Genomic DNA, 18199 nt, shown 5'->3' with positions numbered 1-18199 from the left:
ATTGGTATTGGAGGCACTGTTTTACAGTGATTCTGATCCTATCTCCAAGGTCATATTCAGAGAATACTATTGGATAACTGTCTTTCGGCCCCCTGTCAATTGCGCTGTGGGGTGCCACAGGGTACCATCTTGTCTCCCATGCTGTTTAACATCTATATGAAGCCCTTGGGAGTGGTCATCAGGAGATTTAGAGCGAGGTGTCAGCAGTAAGTTGATGATACCCAGATCTATTTCTCTGTAACATCTGAATCAGGAGAGGCCATGCAAGCCCTGGACTGCTATACAGCTTGGGACCAGGATACCTGAAAGACCGTCTTCTCCCAGTTGATCACTGTGGTCTGCGGGTGAGGGCCTCCTGCAGACACCATCTTATCAGGAGGTCCATTCCGCACAACATAGGAAATGGACCTTTAGTGTGGTGGCACCTACCCTGTGGAATTCCCTCCCCTTAAATATTAGACAGGCGCCGTCTCTATTATCTTTTCGGCGCCTATTGAAGACCTTCCTCTTTCAACAAGCCTTTTAAGTTGAGACTTTATCTCAGTCTGCTTCTGTGTTGGAATTGCTTTTTAATATGTTTTTAAACTTTTTTTAAAAAAAACCAATACATTTTAACCTTTTTTAAAAGAGGTCTTGAAAGCTTTTAAAATGTTTTTAAAGATGTTTTCTTTTAATGTATTTTAAAGTCTGTTTTTATGATGTTTTAAAGTGTTTTTAGTGCTTTCGTTTGCCGCCCTGGGCTTCTGCTGGGAGGAAGGGTGGGATATTGATCAAATAATAATGAATAATAAATAAACTCTGGACTGTAGTAACTTCCTGCTCCCTGCATCGCCTTATTAGAAAACTAGTTCAGAGGCACAAGTTAGACATTGCTCCTTTCCACTCAGTGGTGCTTCAGGAAGAATGTGCCTCATTATATTTGAAGGATCGTGGTGATAACTTTATTACCATCCGCCATCGCTCCTAATTGCAGGCCATGCTTATAACCATCAGGAATCCTTTAAAAGCATGAGTAGCCTCATTAGGCTGAGGAAACTGAGTGGGTAAGTTATACAATTCAGATGCTATATTTGGCGGATGTTGATAGTTATTCTTGGATCCTTTTCAGGTGGTGGAGAGCAGCACTCTGCAGATTTTGAACAATGGGAAGTTGCTGAAGCTTCTTAAAGCTTCAACTCACGATACTGGCCAGTATTCCTGTAAAGCCACCAATATAGCAGGGAGCTCAGAGAAATTCTTCATTATAGATGTGCGAGGTTGGTACAATGAAATATAGTAATCTGAAAAAGTAGCCTTTGGTATTTCAAGTATACCTGACATTTAATACAAGCACATCTTATAGGTGGGTGACCTGATGCCAAATCAGGCTTTCTGCTCACCTTTTTACAATACCTTTTATGTGTCTTGTGGCCCTTATTTATCATTTTGATGTGATCCAGTCCCTTCTGTAAGGATAATGGAGCATGATGCATTTTATTTAAACATGCCATTCCTGTTTTAATTATTGATTCTCATGGTTTTCTTTTTCACCTAGTCCCACCCACCATAAGAGGTGCCGATACACCCAAAGAAGTTTCAGTCATCCTGAGCCAAAATGCCACTTTGGAATGTAGAGTCAGCGGTTCTCCTTTTCCCATCATCCAGTGGTTCAAAGATGGAAAGTAAGTGCCAGCCCTTACAATGATGCAAGATAATAAAGAGATGTGAGGAACTATTGTATTCCTCTTGATATACTAAATGGGTGTACACAGCCACAGTTTGACTGTACCTCGTACACTTTGTGGAGTGTTCTGCACATCTGGCAGTGGTTGTTTGTACACTAGGATGTTAATGTGCACATGGCTTGCTGTTTCTGTGTGTGCATTTATACACCATCATCCATACATGTGTAGTTCCAATGTTATGACTCCAAAATCCAACTCAGTGTTGGATTCACACTAGTGGGCAGCACTTGATGGGATGTATTTGTGCTGTGCGCTGTTGTCTTCTCCCCTCAGTTAATGCCCCCAACATAAGTTTAAAAAACCGGAGGGCCCCTGTGGCCATGCATGCAGGTATTTGTTTTTAATTTTGGGCTTTGGCCCTACACTTGCTGTGACATGTTTGTGAGGCACTTGGCAGATAAAATTGCCCACATTTGGACTGACTTGGACTTCTCATTAACTGCAGTGCTTCCAGATGACCCCAAGGCTTCCTTTGGTCATTTTTTTATGGATACTTTTCAACTTGTAAAGCCTGAGGATGTAGACAGACAGGGAGAAATGAGGGCCACTACTTGCTGTCTTGACCCTTACCCATCCTGGTTAATTAAATCTGCCAGAATGGGAGTGGCTGGCTGGTTGGCATATTTAATTAACACCTCCCTAAGGGGAGGTTCTGTGCCAACATTGTTGAAGGAGGTTTTGATAAAACCTTTGTTAAAGAAGCCTTTGTTAGACCCTGCAGATCTTAACAACTTCCGCCCAGTCTCTAATCTTCCCTTTTGGGGCAACCTCCAAGTTTTCCTGGATGAATTGCATCATCTAGACCACTTTCCAATCAGGCTTCAGGCCTGGTCATGGGACAGAAACTGCCTTGGTCGCCTTGCTTGTTGAACTACACCAGGTCATCTGTTGGTGCTGCTGGACCTCTTGGCAGTTTCTGATACCATCAACCATGGTATCCTTGTGGGCTGTCTTGCTGGGATGGGACTGGGAGGCACTGTTTTACAGTGACTCTGATCCTACCTGGTGGGCAGGTACCAGATAGTGGTGCTGGAGGACCACTGCTCGACCCCCTGGCAGCTGGCCTATGTCTCCCATTCTGTCTCCCATGTTCTTTAATATCTATATAAAACCACTGGGAGAGGTCATCCGGAGATACAGAGTACAATGTCATCAGTGTGCTGATGACACACAACTCTTATGTTTCTCTGCCACCTGATTGCTCATCCTAAACTGGTGCCTGGAGGCTGTGAAGGGCTGGATGTGGGCTAACAAACTGAAATGTAATCCAGGCAAGATGAAAGTGTTGCTGGTCAAGGGAAAATCTACACCAGGGATAGGGCTGTAACCTGTTCTGGACGGGGTTGCACTCCCTTTGAAGGAGCAGGTCTGCATTCTGGAAGTACTCTTGGATCCTGCCCTGCTGCTCGAATACTGTGGTAGCTAGGAGTGTTTTTGGCTAACTCACTCGTCTATCAGCTGTGCCCATTCTAGGAAGCCCTTGACTTGGCCACAGTGGCACATGCATTGGTGACTGCGAGGCTTGATTACTGTAACGCCCTCTACATGGGGCTGCTTTTGAAAACAGTTTGGAAATTGCAGTTGGTTCAAAATGTGGCAGTCAGAATGTTAATTAGATCGTGGTGTGGGGATCATATCACCCTTGTGCTTTATCGACTCCACTGGCTCCCAATTTGTTTCCAGGCCCAATTCAAAGTACTGCTTTTGACCTTTAAAGCCCTAAACAGCCTCGGACCAGTGTATCTGAGGGACCACTTATGCCCACATGTGCATGCTCTTGATTTAAGATCAGCTGGCTCTGGTCTCATGAGCCTGGAATGAAAGATGTTAGATTGACAGGCAGGCAGGAGAGAGCCTTTTCAGCTGTGGCCTCCAAGCTGTGGAATACCTTACCCTAAGAAGCCCACTCTGCTCACTCCCTGATGGTGTTCCGGAGACTTCTGAAAACCATCTTGTTCCAGAGAGTCTTTGGGAGGGACTGAAGATATAGCCTGAAACTGATTTTATTTCCCCTCTTTTTACTTTTACCTCTTTAGTCACCTTTTAATATCACTCCCCTAGATTTCTTAACTGTATTTTATGTATTTTTATCTATTTTTAATGTATTTTTGCATTTTTACTGTGGATGATTTCATTGTGAGCCACCCTGGGTGCCCTATTGTAGGCAGAAGGGCAGGACAGAAATGTTTTAAATAAGTAAATAAATAAAATAATTTCTATGTTTTCTTTATTTTTTAAGTGCAAGTTTTCTGATATACCAGATTTGCACAAAAGAGCAATAAGAAATTGAATATATATGCGTGTGTCATTCCAACCCAGGAAACCAAAGGTTCCTTCTGGAATTTGTCTGTGACCCCTTTTAATAAATAAAAAAATCATGAAATACAAGTTTTCTGATACCCCAGATTTGCTCAAAAGAGCAGTTAAAAATTCTGCAAGCCAGCCAGCCAAAAAGTGACACATGTAAAGGCTGCCACTTTCTTTCCTTCCCACCTCCTGTACCTAGAAAGGCAATTTTTAATTTTTAATACAGCTGGTTTGTGCAAGAACGCTTCTGCACAGAAGAGCTGTTTTAAACAAACGAACCCTGCAGATGTGCCTTCAACAACTGGTGAGAAAAGGCAGGCTGCCTCCTTTCTTTTTTGGGCTATTGGAAGTAAAAAAGAAATATAGTGTGTGATGACAGAAGGCACTCAGTGAAATGCCACCACATATGTAAAAAAACACCCCACCCACGCAACATGCTTCAGAGTATCTGCAGTTGGGTCACAGGCAAGTTTACATTGGATTTTCTTCCTGTATCAGATTATCCATAGATTGGGAAGACATGAATTTGGGGGGGGGGGGGAAGTGTAGTTTGCCAGTTGGATGAATCATGCGGCTCCTGCAACAAAAGTAGAGACACAAACGGCTTCAAATTCACGTACAACTCCTGTGTGGACAATCTCTAAGTTGCTGATGAAAGCTAAAGTCCCTTCTCTGCCCAGTCCAGTAATCCCTAGCTAACCAGTTACTCACGCTTTCTCAAAATCTCACAAGGCCAGGGGAACGTCTTGTTCTACCTACAGTCTACTGATCCGGCAACATGCACAGTATATATGCTGTATTCCTAAAGCATTATTTTTTGTTATTCATATTCATTAAAATGAGTGCCATTAAGGCTTTTAGGAATGTCACATTCTGTTGAAGTCAGGTACTAGAGCATAACTACTTGTGACATTTGTAGTTCAGTACTGATTGCTTGATGCCAAATTCAGCCCAGGTGAAACGAGGACTTGTGTGAATCGAGGCAGCCGATTCCCATGGCTTTGAGACCAGTCTTTATATATCACTTTCATGTTTTTCAAATGGTACCACATGAATAGCAGTGGATTGAAAACTTTTGTGACGGGAACCTTTTAATGGGGCTTGCACAAGACATTTGAGATAGATTATTCCTATTATTTCATTTGTTAGACAAGACATGAAACATTTTTACAGATGCACAGTGTTACATTCCAGCACAGTGTACTGCAAAATTGAGATTTGGGCCTCTGAACTAAACATCTTCCAGGAAAAGCCCATTAAGGGAATGAATTTTGGCGGTACAAATCTTAGCTGGACAACAAAAATGAGTATATGAATATTCTTAGACAAATTACATTAGCATTTAGTAATGCAAGCCAGTAGCCAGAGTGGATATTCCAGTGGTAACTGTAACCAGGGCCGGTTCTAAAGGGCGGCCAGGTTGGGCACTGGTCCGATGGCCCCGGAGCTACAGGAGCCCCTGGGGGGACCCTGAGAAGCCCTCCGCTCCCCTTCCGCGATGCGCGCCTCACACACACCCCACTTACCTGTCAGCCGGCTTTTTAGCATTGCCCTTAATGAAGATGGCGGCTGCAGCTTCCCTAAGGTACTGAAGCCGCTGCCGCCATCTTAGTTGATGGCAGAGATGTGCGCGCGTAGCACGCACGTGTGCCATCAACAAAGATGGGGCGGAGGCTTCATTCCACTTAGGGAAACCTTGGCCACCATCTTCATTAAGGGCAATGGTAAAGACTAGACAGGTAGGGGGGCCGTGGGGGGCCGCCCTGGACTGTAACCTGCCCTGGAGCCAGCCCTGACTGTAACCTGCAGTGTAAAACTCTGCTGGGAGCTGTTACCTGATGTTTTATGTTTATCGGATATTTTAGTACCACTTTGAGCTGATTTGCATACAGGCTTACATGGTTAGGATCCTTAATAATTGAATAAGTGCTGTAAAGCTTCTTCTTCTAATTGTTCAGCTATCTCTACATAACAAACTGTTCTGAAATGAGTTCAAGTGTTAAACAATGTGATTTTGTTCAGTGGAACCCAGGGACTATATTTTTGTTGAGCGTGCTGGAAATTACTTTTTAGTGCAGCTCCCACAATTCCTTAGTTTGTTGAAGCCATGACAATGAAATAATTTGACGTTCTTTTAAATTTTGTAGTGCAGATGCACCATTTATATGTAGCCGTCTGACACATTAGGGTGCCTGGAGAATTTGATCTTTGTGAAGTCCAAAATGAACTGACTTGATTGATATCTCCTAGACTAATGTATCCACTAGCTTTCATGTTTCCAGAATGTTCTAGTGCTGTTATCTGTATGGAAAATATATCAACATACATTTAGAGAATGTGTATTTTGAGAGAAAATACATTTAGAAATATATACATAATGCAAATTTTCTTGTGGATTTTTAAAGGGGGAAAATCACCATTAAATAGAAGATGGGACAGAAGTGATATTGACTGGACATAAACTGATTGGTCCATCTCTAGTTATAGTAGATATACTGGAATCATTTGTAGTGGACTCATCGTAGCTTGCCGCAATCAAATCCAGATGGACAGATCCCTAGTGAAGAACCTTTGGCTTCCAGATGTTACTGAACTACAACTCACATCAGCCCTAGCAAGCATGGCAAATGGCCAGAGATTATGGGAATTGTAGTTCAGCAACATTTGGAGGGCTAAAGGTCTTCCATACCTGATCTACATCCTGGGGAAGGAAGAACATTATTTGTGGCCTTCAGTATGATCCTGGTACAACTATTTCTGCTCCATGTGCACTGGCTTTCTGTGCTATAAAGATAATGATACTAGAAACAAATATTTGGAAAAAAAACCCCAACGAATTTCATGAATTTTAGATGCATGAATTTCAACTGGATAATTCATACCTGCAGATGGTTTTGAATTTGATTTTTTTCCAATTTGAGTAGTGCTATGTTAGTTCAAAATAAATTAACTTTGAATGAAGACCTTTTTTCCAAGAGGAAAATACTAACTCGGACGTATATTTTTAAATTGGGCTGCTTCCAGACAATCACTATTTTCCAGGTGGGTTTCAGTTGCATACTGATAAACCCAGGTGGCACAATTTAATGTTGATTTGGTGCTCACGTAGCAAAACCAGTTTTAAAAATGGGCTTTTTGGTGTAAGGAAAATAACAGGAAAATGCACTGGAAGGCCTGGGGTAACAATTACTATGACACAACACTGTATAACCTCCCTGCAATAGGGATGGGCGAGAAATTCGATTCAGTTCACATTTCAAGTTGAATGTATCAAATTCACAATTAACACACAATTAACACACTTCGAAATTTGCATTTATTTGGATTTTACAAAGCAGTTCACCCAAACAAACAGTGTTTACAAAATACATATGTTGGGGGAAAGTGTATATAAAAATGAATACATGAGTGAAAATACAATACAAAAATGCATTACATGATGAGAAATTGCTTGCAAAACTGTGTACATTAGTCAAAACTGCTTACAAAAATGTGTTTATTAAGAGAAATTTGCACTAAAATGCTGGAGAATTTTCATGAGGATTTTTAAAAAATTGCAAATTGATGCAGAAATGTGGAGAACTGAATTTAAGATTGAAAAAAAAGAGAGAACTAAAATTGTCAGATCTTTCTATCTCTTCCTGCAAGCAAACCAGAATGAATGCTCAATAAACTACTAACCCTGTAAAACATCCCCACAAGCTTTGTGCAACCAAATCAGGGTGAATGCTCAAGAAACAAGTCATCTGGAAGTGACCTTGTAGTGTATGTTAATGGGAATATCAATTAAATTCGATTGGTTGTATCCAATTGGTGTCCCTTTGCTAACAGTCATTTCTTTGACCCATTGGAGGTTTATGTCAGTTGGATAAGGATCAAGGCACTACTTGGCAATTCCCCTTTCCCCCCTGCAGTCCCCTGCACCCCTGTTTGGAAGTTATGGACCCTTCAGAACAGTAGGGGGGAGAGGAAAACTGCTGAAGATCACCTTGAACCCTTTTTCATTGAAAGGACGTTCTTCTTGACCAAAGAGTCTCCAGTCAGTGGATGGACACCAATTGGATACAGCCCACTGCTGATGGGCTGAGAGAGACACATAGTGCAAACTTTTGCATGTTTATTCAGAAGTAAGTCCCATTTTATTCAATGTGGCTGGAGTGTGCACACAATAGCAGCCACAGTATCACAAATACAATTTTCTTTTTCCTGCAGGCCCCTCTTCTTAGGTGATCCTAATATTAAGGTTTTGGACAAAGGCCAGATCCTGCACATCAAGAGTGCTCGGAGAATAGACAAAGGGCGCTATCAATGCAGTGCAGCCAATTCTGCTGGCAAACAACTTAGGGAACTCAAACTCATCATCCATGGTAAGTAACTACAAATATATCATCTTAGCAAATCTTTTTTGTTTGTTATAGTAAAAAAATAGGGGAAGCTCTTGAAACCTTGTTTGTTGTGCTAGCTCATGCACATACACAAGTGTGTGCACATGTGCACACACACACACAGAGTTCTCTTGCAGAAAATTCTTTTTATTTTATAACATTTCTTCCCAGGACATAGCTCAATATCTCAACAGCAGCAGAGACAGTAAAAAGAAATCTTTCTCATATTTAGTTCTTCCAAGATTCTAACAAGGTCCCCTGGCTAGATTTTGAACCTATAGAAGTCTGGGCAAGGTAGTGCAGGAGATGGAAAGATCTGTCCATTTCAGTTCTCTCAGTTTCTCATTTTTCCAATTTTAAATTCAGTTCTCCACATTTCTACAGCAATTTGCACTTTTTTAAAAAAAATCTTCATGAAAATTTTCCAGCATTTTAGTGTGAATTTCTCTTAATAAGCACATTTTTGTATACAGTTTTGGCTAATGTACATATTTTTGTGGATGCAGTGGTGGCTATGCCACTCCATTAAGCCCTGCTGCAGCTGACCATAGGAACTGCAACCTTCACTGAGCTTCTTCACAAGTGGAAGCTATGTGTGTTATGGAAGCAAGATCATGCCTTCCTCTGTTGCCCACCAGGGCCTCCCCACATGTAGGCTCCTTCTGGGAGGAAGGGCAGGATATAAATGTAATAATAATTAAAAAATAAAATAAAATGTGGGCTCTTGATCATGCAGCTCAGGCCTAGACATTTGTATCTGATATGCAAAGGCACTGAAGCAAATGTTATACCTGCGCATGGACATAGGCAAGGCTTTGATTGTGCTTTCTCCGGATGTGGGATTTCTACAGGCAGAAAAAAATCTCCTTGAACTGGCCTAAAGGCAGACAAGCTAACGTGAAAGAAAATTTTTGGTAGGAGTGGAAAACAACCTTTAAAAAAGTATATTTGTGTATTTCATTTATGAATCACTTCCTATGAAGCATCTTGAAGTGATTTAACAGTAAGGACAATAAAAACATCCCCAATAAAACATATATAAAACAAAACAATTTCATATATAAAAACAAGTTGTTAAAAGTGCCCAAAGACTGCTAAATTGGTTAAGAATTCTTTTTATTGAACCAATTTATTTCAAAGGGAGTTAATGGGCATCTTTGTCAGCAAAACGTAGTTAATTTCAGGATAAATAGAGAATTTGCAGACATTTTCAAGGTCACTGATTGTGAGCCTAACCTAAGGAAGGAAGGTTGGCAGAAAAGCAGAGTGGAGATTTATGTGGGGGTTATAATTATTGTCTAGCCTTGACAGAAGCCAGGCAGAACAACTTGATTCTCCAGTGGGCACCAGGACACCCCCAAGTGGGTATTGTGTTCCTTGCTAGTGCTTGAGGCAGGAAAGAGTTAACACTCCAAAACGACCGATAATGTGGCCCCTCCCACGGAGTGCTAGTTCGTCTTCCTGCCTCGCTTGAGCAGTACTGATTTTCGCCTTGCTCTTCAGTCTGGCCGAGTTATATCTTTATCTTCTTCTCTATTTATGTTATTTATTAGCAGTCAATGTTCACTTAACTCAGTGTTGTATATAGGTGTTCGTCCTAAGATTAATTAGTACAATGTTTTCTCCTCAAAATGAATTTCTCTGTGATTTTTCTGATTAATGCATTCCCTTAGTGATTTTCTCCCTCACTTAATGGTTTCCTGGGTAGATTTTCCTCACTAATGAATTTCTCTGTGATTTTCCCTCTCTACATTCCGTTAATATTTCCCTCATTTAATGAATTTCCGGGGAGGTTTCCCTCAGTAATAACTTTCTTTGTGGATTTTTCTGTTACTGATATTTCCCTCTCTTAATGAATTCCGGGGTGATTTTTCTTCGTTTAATGATTGGCACAGTAGTTTTATTTCCTTTATAAATTGGTCCTTCCTGCTAGCAGTGAAATGCCTAAGGAGCAAAAAAGTGTCTCTTCACGGCTTTCTAAACAAACGGTTGCAGCACTTGGTGCGGTAGCACCTACAGCTCGCTTGCATACACCAGCAGTTAAAAAGACTCTCGAAGGCGGTCGCCATTTTAAGCAAACAGCCTCACAGGCACCGCGCGGCCCAGTCTCTCTTACGGTAGCACAGAGAACGGCCGTTAATCAACCTGCACCTGTTTCCCCTGCAAGCGCTGAGGTATCAGAGCAATCAGGGTGGAAAACTTTAAATGCATTTAATGATACTGCATTCCCTGTAGCTGGTGCGGTAGCACTGCAATCAGGACGTAAAAGTATGGAAGCAGTTAAAGGTGCAGAACAGCCTGTCAGCACTGCAGTAGCAGAGCAATCAGGACGCAAGCATATGTCTAAAACAAAACATACAGTTAGCCATACAGCTGAGCAGTCAGGAAGGGTTGCTGCTGAGGGAGCCACGGAATATAAGAAAAATGCTTCCTTACAAAGCAGAAGGGCGCTGTATCTAGGACAGCACTCACAGCAGTTGAGTACAGTTAATGCTGAATTTCCCTCACAGCAGGAGGGAATTCCAGATCCTTCAGTCCTTTTTTGCTCGGATTCTGACGACAATGATGAGGAATTTACCGGTTTTAAAACTCATCACCCTGAGATTCCGCAGGGCACTGGGGCGTTAGAGCCTACAAGTGATATTGCGCCTAATGGGCACAGTCATAATCAGCAGCACAGAGTTTTGCGTGAGAGAACTAATCATAATCAACATCAATTTACCTCTACACACCTGCCCTCTCTTGCCACCTTGTGTTCAGATCAGGAACTTCAGCCGGTGAAGTCTTTTCATTTAGGAGCTGCAGAATTAAATTATGTTAGAAAGGCTCTCATGGGTGATATATCAGCAGAACTAGCTGCGTTTCGCCAATCTTTTCAAGTGAATCCTGTACAGGCACAACAGCGCAGTCATACACCAGGACAAAGTCACTGGCAACACCATATACGACAGTGCAGTGATCAGATGAAGCAGGCAGGTTTCCCTGACGTTGAGCAACCTGAGCTCCACACTGAATTTGCAAATAGATCACCAGATCCACATGATGTGGCCAGAGGTAGAGCACAGGGCTTATTAGCTGACAGACCAGACAGATCAAGGTTTGCTAGGCAACAGTTTATGCATGATGATTCAGTGCTTGATTTCGAAGCCGAATCAGATGAATGGAGTGATACTTCACGACCAGAAGAGCCCCACTCCAATAGGTTGTTTCACAGCACTTACTATATGCCTCTGCTATGCAAGGCTATGGCGGCTTTAGATTTGAATGATGTTGTTACAGACCAGGCACCTTCTACCTCCAGAGGAGCATCTGTCCTTCCGGAAACGAAGTCTACCGATAAGGTCATTAAGGTACCATCACTGCTCAGACAAATAGTGAAATCTGAATGGGACTCACCAGTTCAGTCTACAAGTCAATGACGTATGCTAAGAAACTATACTTATTGGAGCCAGAGTTTATGGAGCAACTGAAAACTCCGGACATTGATTCTCCAATTTCTGCCTTAGTTTCTAGAAACTTCCTTTTAAGAGAAGGGGATGATCAATTGAAAGATCTTACAGAACGCAAGTTAGGTATGGCACTTAAAAAGGTCCATGAAGCGTCAGCATCGTCGGTACGTGCATCTATAATAATAAATAAAATTTTATTTAATTAGTCGCCCATCTGTCCGCCTAAACGGACACTCTGGGCGACGTACACAATATGAAAACAGTATAAAAACATATACCTACAGCAAATTACAATATTAACAGCAATTCATCTAACCATCCTTCAGTAATACAATATAAAAACCTAACCCACCCCAGAAATCCCATAGGCCTGCCTGAACAGCCAGGTCTTTAAAGCTTGGCGAAAAGCCATCAGGGAGGAGGCGTGACGAAGGTCAAAAGGAAGCAGGTTCCAGAGGGTGGGGGCCACGATCGAAAAGGCCCTCTCTCTGGTCCGCACCAGTCTAGCTGTTTTCACCGGCGGGACCGAGAGAAGGTCTTGTGAGGCTGATCTTGTTTGGCGGCATATTTGGTGATACTGGAGGCGTTCCTTCAGATAGACTGGGCCGGAACCATATAGGGTTTTAAAGGTTAGTACCAACACCTTGAATTGGGCCCGGTACACAACTGGCAACCAGTGTAACTCCATCAACACTGGGGTAACATGGTCCTGGTGACTGCTCTGCTTTATTAAGCACCATCTGTGTTTTCAAGAGCTGCATTATTGTGGTTAGATGAAGTTTTGGAAAATCCAGATCAAGACCAAGACAGACTTAGGAAAACAATTTTGAAGGTATCAAGGACACAGGCTTTCATTGCAGATGCTACAATGGATGCTACTCAATTCGCAGCTAGAGCCATGGCTGCTGAAGTCGTAGCTAGGCGTATTCTGTGGCTTCGCCATTGGGAGACGGATGTTTCTTCTCGCATGGTGTTGGCGACACAACCATATGCAGGCAAGAAGTTATTTGGTGACAATGTGCTAAGTGAAGTACTAGTTGAAACAAGAGACAAGAAGAAGGCAATGCCAGTAACAAGTAAAAGACGAGATGACAGGCGTCCTTTTCGCCGTTTTCAGCCATACCAGTCCTTTCGTCCCTCTAGGTTTGGAGGAAGGGGGTGCGATTTCCGTGTTAACAGACAAGTTTGGGGTCGTCCAAGAGTCCAGTTGTGCAACCAACCACAATCAGCAGCGTGAAATACATTCTCAGCTACCCACAGATGTGGACGGCAACAAAGACAATTCTGACTTATTGCAGATCCTGGTCGGGGGCCGCCTGCTGAAATTTGCTCACATTTGGCAGATGACAACATCAGACCGCTGGGTACAGAATGCTCTTCAGTATGGGTATCTGATAGAGTTTCAGGCTACGCCTCCAAACAGATTTCTCCCGTCCCCTGTTTCAGCACATCCCGAGAAGCGCAGGCTGCTACAACAGGCAATACAACATCTGTTGCAGATAGCAGCCATAGAACCGGTTCCGCAGCACCAGAAATTTCAAGGGGATTATTCTATTCTCTTTCTTGTGCCCAAAACAGGAAACAATTGGAGAGCCGTACTCGCTCTAATATTTTTGAACGGATTTGTCAGATACCGGAAATTTCGCATGGAAACATTGGTGTCCATAAAAGGAGCTATTCAGCCTCAAGACTTCCTCGCTTCCATAGATCTAACCGACGCATATTTACATGTGCCATCCATCCGCAGCACCGCAAGTTCCTCCGCTTCGTTTACAACAATCACCACTATCAGTACCGGGCAATGCCCTTTGGCTTGGCGTCAGCACTGAAAATTATGGTGACCCTTGTTGCCCATCTCCGTCAACATGGGTTGAATCTTTACACATATTTAGACGACATTCTGATTCGTTCACACACAGCACAGTCAGCTTATCAGGACATTCACACCATACTAGCTGTTCTCCACAATCACGGACACTGTTACCATACCAGTGGCAGATCGCGCATTCCCTGCATCTCCAGGTTCCTCTGACGTTACGATTGAAAACCGCTCTTCGTTGGTGGACACAGGATTGCAACCTACGCAGAGGATTTTCCTTAAAGGACCCACCACGGGAGACTGTCACATCAGATGCGAGTCTCCAGGGGTGGGGAGCTCACTGCAGAGGTCAAATTCTGCAGGGATCTTGGTCCCCTCACGAATCAACACAAAGCATCAACTTTCTAGAACTTCAGGCAGCACGGTTGGCGCTGCAACATTTTGTGCCTTTATTCCATCTCAAACATGTGCTGCTGCAAACAGACAACAACTGTGTGAAAGCGTTCATAAATCGTCCGGGAGGGACGAAGTCGCTGGTTCTTCATCAGGAGGCATCTCTACTAATTTCCTGGGCAGAGCACACGCTCCATTCATTGACAGCGGAATATATCAAGGGAGTAGAGAATGTACAAGCGGACTGGTTAAGCAGACAGCAGATATTGCCGGGCGAGTGGCAGTTACACAAAGATGTGTTCAACCAGATACGCAGCAGGTTCGGAAGGATGGATGTGGACCTTTTCGCTTCAGATGTCAATCATCAACTGACGAGGTATTACACTCGCTATCCATCTCTCAGAGCAGAGGGTGTAGATGCCCTACATTCTCCTTGGCCAAAGGCAACACTGTATCTTTTCCCTCCTTTTCCATTGCTATCTCGGGTAGTGAAATAGGTAAGGATGGAGAGGGCCAATGTTGTTCTACTAGCACCAGATTGGCCAAGGAGGCCATGGTTCTCAGAGCTAGTCAACCTATCTGTCGAGCCCCCATGGCGTCTGCCTCTTCAACCAGATTTGCTGCTACAAGGACCGCTTTGCCACCCCGATCTTCAATGGTTGAGCTTAACCGCATGGAAATTGAGCGGGGCAAACTGCTGAGGGCTGGATTACCAACGGAAGTGGTCACCACAATATTGGCAGCTAGAAGACAGTCCACAATAAGAAGCTACCAGTATACCCTGGCGGCCTTTTTGAAATGGTGTAAGAGGAATCATGTTACACCTAGGACCTCGGGGATTACAGAGGCGTTATCTTTTTTAAATGCTGGTTTGCAGAAGGGGTTGAGACCCAGTACTTTGAGATGATAAGCCTCTGCGTTGTCAACAGTCCTGTCTAAGTCTTCTTATGCATCACCGGGAGCTTATCACTATATGAAACAATTTCTAAGAGGGGCTTCACTATTGTCAGCACCTGTTCATCATCGTTTTCCAACGTGGAATCTTCACAAGGTCTTGGCAGCTCTTCAAAAACCGCCATTTGAACCGTTGAAAACGTCTACGTTACGAATCCTTTCCTTCAAAGTATTGTTCCTCATAGCAATAACATCAGCTAGACGAGTATCTGAACTTGGAGCTCTCTCGGTGGCAAAACATCTATGTATTTTCCATACTGACAGAGTTATTTTGCGCACAGATTCTACTTTTGTTCCAAAAGTTAATTCCGCCTTTCACTGTCAGCAGGAAATAGTATTGCCAACATTTTGTCCTTCGCCAAAGCATCCTCTAGAGCGCGCTTGGCATTCATTGGATGTGAGGAGAGCACTTAAAGTATATATAAATAGGACTAGGCCAATAAGGCAAACTGATTCTTTGTTTCTTACCATCCAATTACTCTCGGTAAAAAGGTGTCCTCCTCTACTTTGGCGAGATGGATTAAGGGCTGCATTGCCTTAGCATACAGTTCTCTAAACATACCATTACCTTCAGGCATCGTTGCTTATTCCACTAGAGCAGCGGCTGCCACTGCAGCTTATTCAACAAATGCATCTCTCCAAGAAATATGTAGGGCGGCTACTTGGGCTAACCCTAACACTTTTACTAAACATTATAAAATAGATCTTCATGCTTCAGCTGAAGCAGCTTTTGGGAGGTGAGTTATTCAGCAGGTCCTGAGTGATCATTGAATATTTCTGTACCCACCCAATCAATACGTTAGCTCTGGAACATCCCACTTGGGGGTGTCCTGGTGCCCACTGGAGAAGGAACCGTTTTACTCACCAGAAAGGTGTTTCTCAGTGGGCGCCAGGACACCGCCAAGGCCCACCCTGGGATACAAACGACAGGAAACATGATAATAAAATGGGTGGACACTGAAGAGTCAATGATCACTCCTGTCCCATGTATCATTCAGTGGAGTTGGCAGTCGCTCGGAGTAGAGACTGTATAGTTATTTTTACCACTGAAGTGTAGAATGTATGTTTTCATAATTACAGTTCATGTTGCCACAGTTTTTTCGATATGTATAAGTTTATATTTAAGCTTGGCCAGATGGCGAACTAGCACTCCGTGGGAGGGGCCGCATTATCGGTCATTTTGGAGTGTTAACTATTTCCTGCCTCAAGCACTAGCAAGGAACACAATACCCACTTGGCGGTGTCCTGGCGCCCACTGAGAAACACCTTTCTGGTGAGTAAAACGGTTCCATCTCATATAGTAATTGAGACAGGAGTCTTGTGATAGACTGCCAGAATACTTAAGAGGAGGTCATTAGTGATCTTACATATCAAGGCTTTATTGGAGTGGGGAGAGAACGAAAACAGACAGGAGGCAAAAAACAATAATCTGTATGGGGTGGGCCGAGCCTGTGTAATGCAAATTGACCACATGTTCTAGGGCTTCAGAATAAAACAGAACAGAGGATGTAGGTTTTGATGGACATTATATCCAATTACCTTTTCCAGACTCTTTGACCCCAACTGCAGACAGACATTCGGAGAGTGAATGTGAGACCAAAACAAAAAAGTATCTTAATTTAATTGAATTATTTAGTTGCCTACCTTCTACAAGGAAAGTAAATGAAAAAGAGAATTTGCCATCACCTTGGCTGCCACGTTTCGTTTTTCATGAAACTGAAGACTTATTTTTAGACTAACAAGGCACCCCCCTTTTAGAGAAATTTGTGCTGATATGGTTGCCTTTCACTCTGTAGTTGCTTCCATGTCATTCTGGATACATGTCAAAAACATGGTTCAATCTGACCGTATGTTTATGATGCAAACAACCTGCCTCCCTGCGCATAAAAGGGTAAACGCAGAGAAAGGCTTTTACGTGTTCTTAGACCAGCATGGTATTGATCACAGAAGCAGTAACAGCCAGGATAGTACAAATACATATAAAGGGGAGAGTCAGAGTCCTCTAAATTGCCTATAACTTTCTAACTCCACCGTATGCCATTAGGTATGGTAAATTTTTTTTTTAAAGGTTATGGTACCAAGGCTGTGTTAAGGTCAGTTAAGAAATGGGTATATATGCTGTAGCATCTATAGGGATGTTGAAGTACTCCAATGGAAATGGGAGTGGATATTGCCAATGTTTGCTTATTCGTCCCATGTCCAAAACAGAAATCCAGCGAATATGATTGGTGTTCACTGATTTTGTTTTTTAGTTAGCAAATACGTAATTGATGATTCCCCACTTCCCCACCCACCCCCATTTGCATTGTGTTTCCTTTAAATTAAATGGATGGTCTTTGCACTGAAATGAATAGTGTGGAATAATGTAATAATAACACAGTTATTTACACAATTAAGTTCTGCTACAGTGGGCAGTGAGACAAATAATTTTTGTCAGAAGTTGAACTGCACTTGAATGGAATGGAGTGGAAGCTGAATGGAAATAATGTGGCATATGGTAAACACAAAATGGAACAGAAATCAAAGCCTTTTTATATTCCTTAGCATAAGGACTTAATCTTGGCCAAAGTGCTGTTGCAGCACTTGTTGCAAAAAAGAAGTATATCTATTTCCTTGAAATTTTAAAATGTTGGCACTCTGGATTGCTAAGTGCTTAAGGCTAAACAATAGATTTATACCTTTTCCCCACTGCTGTGTTCTCATCTTAATCAACTCTTGCAAAAGGTTCATTCTGATTTTACTTGCAGATGAGCTGTGTTTGCACAAGCTCTGGTTTTAATCTATCACTTTAGTAGCACATGGTCCATGTAATAGAAATAGACATTAGCATTTTCTTGAAATCAGGTAGCACTAGCGGTAAGATAGAATTGACAAAAAAAGAAAGAAAGAAAGACAACTATTGGAATACGAATAAGATTTAAAAAGCAGGAGAAACACAAACCAGGCCTTACATAACTTGTGATCATTCTCACATATCCAACACTTGGGGTTGTATCCAAAGCAGTGGTAAGGAATGTGTCCTGTCAGTGCAAGGATTTCCGCTTGCACAATGGGACTTCCCTCTCCCCCCCCTGTGTGCCCCCTAAATCTGTTCTGGGGTTCTTCCAACTCTCTGGAGCAGATTTGTGGAGGGCACAGAGCATGCATGGAGGGAGGAGGAGCAGGAAA

General features: G+C 42.7%; 1 protein-coding gene across 7 annotated transcripts in view; it reads left to right on the top strand.

The window, feature by feature from the left end:
- Positions 1–18199, top strand: part of HMCN1 (hemicentin 1) — a 393372-nt gene that overhangs the window by 167057 nt on the left and 208116 nt on the right. For all 7 annotated transcript variants that reach the window (XM_061634028.1, XM_061634030.1, XM_061634029.1 and 4 more), the window contains 3 exons: positions 1109–1256; positions 1535–1661; positions 8244–8398. In XM_061634028.1, coding sequence (XP_061490012.1) covers positions 1109–1256; positions 1535–1661; positions 8244–8398 — 430 coding nt within the window. The remainder of the gene's footprint in view (positions 1–1108; positions 1257–1534; positions 1662–8243; positions 8399–18199) is intronic.

Source organism: Rhineura floridana, chromosome 6 (assembly GCF_030035675.1).
Source record: "Rhineura floridana isolate rRhiFlo1 chromosome 6, rRhiFlo1.hap2, whole genome shotgun sequence".
In the NCBI taxonomy this organism is placed as follows: Eukaryota; Metazoa; Chordata; class Lepidosauria; order Squamata; family Rhineuridae; genus Rhineura; species Rhineura floridana.
This window is presented reverse-complemented; position numbering and strand designations above follow the sequence as displayed.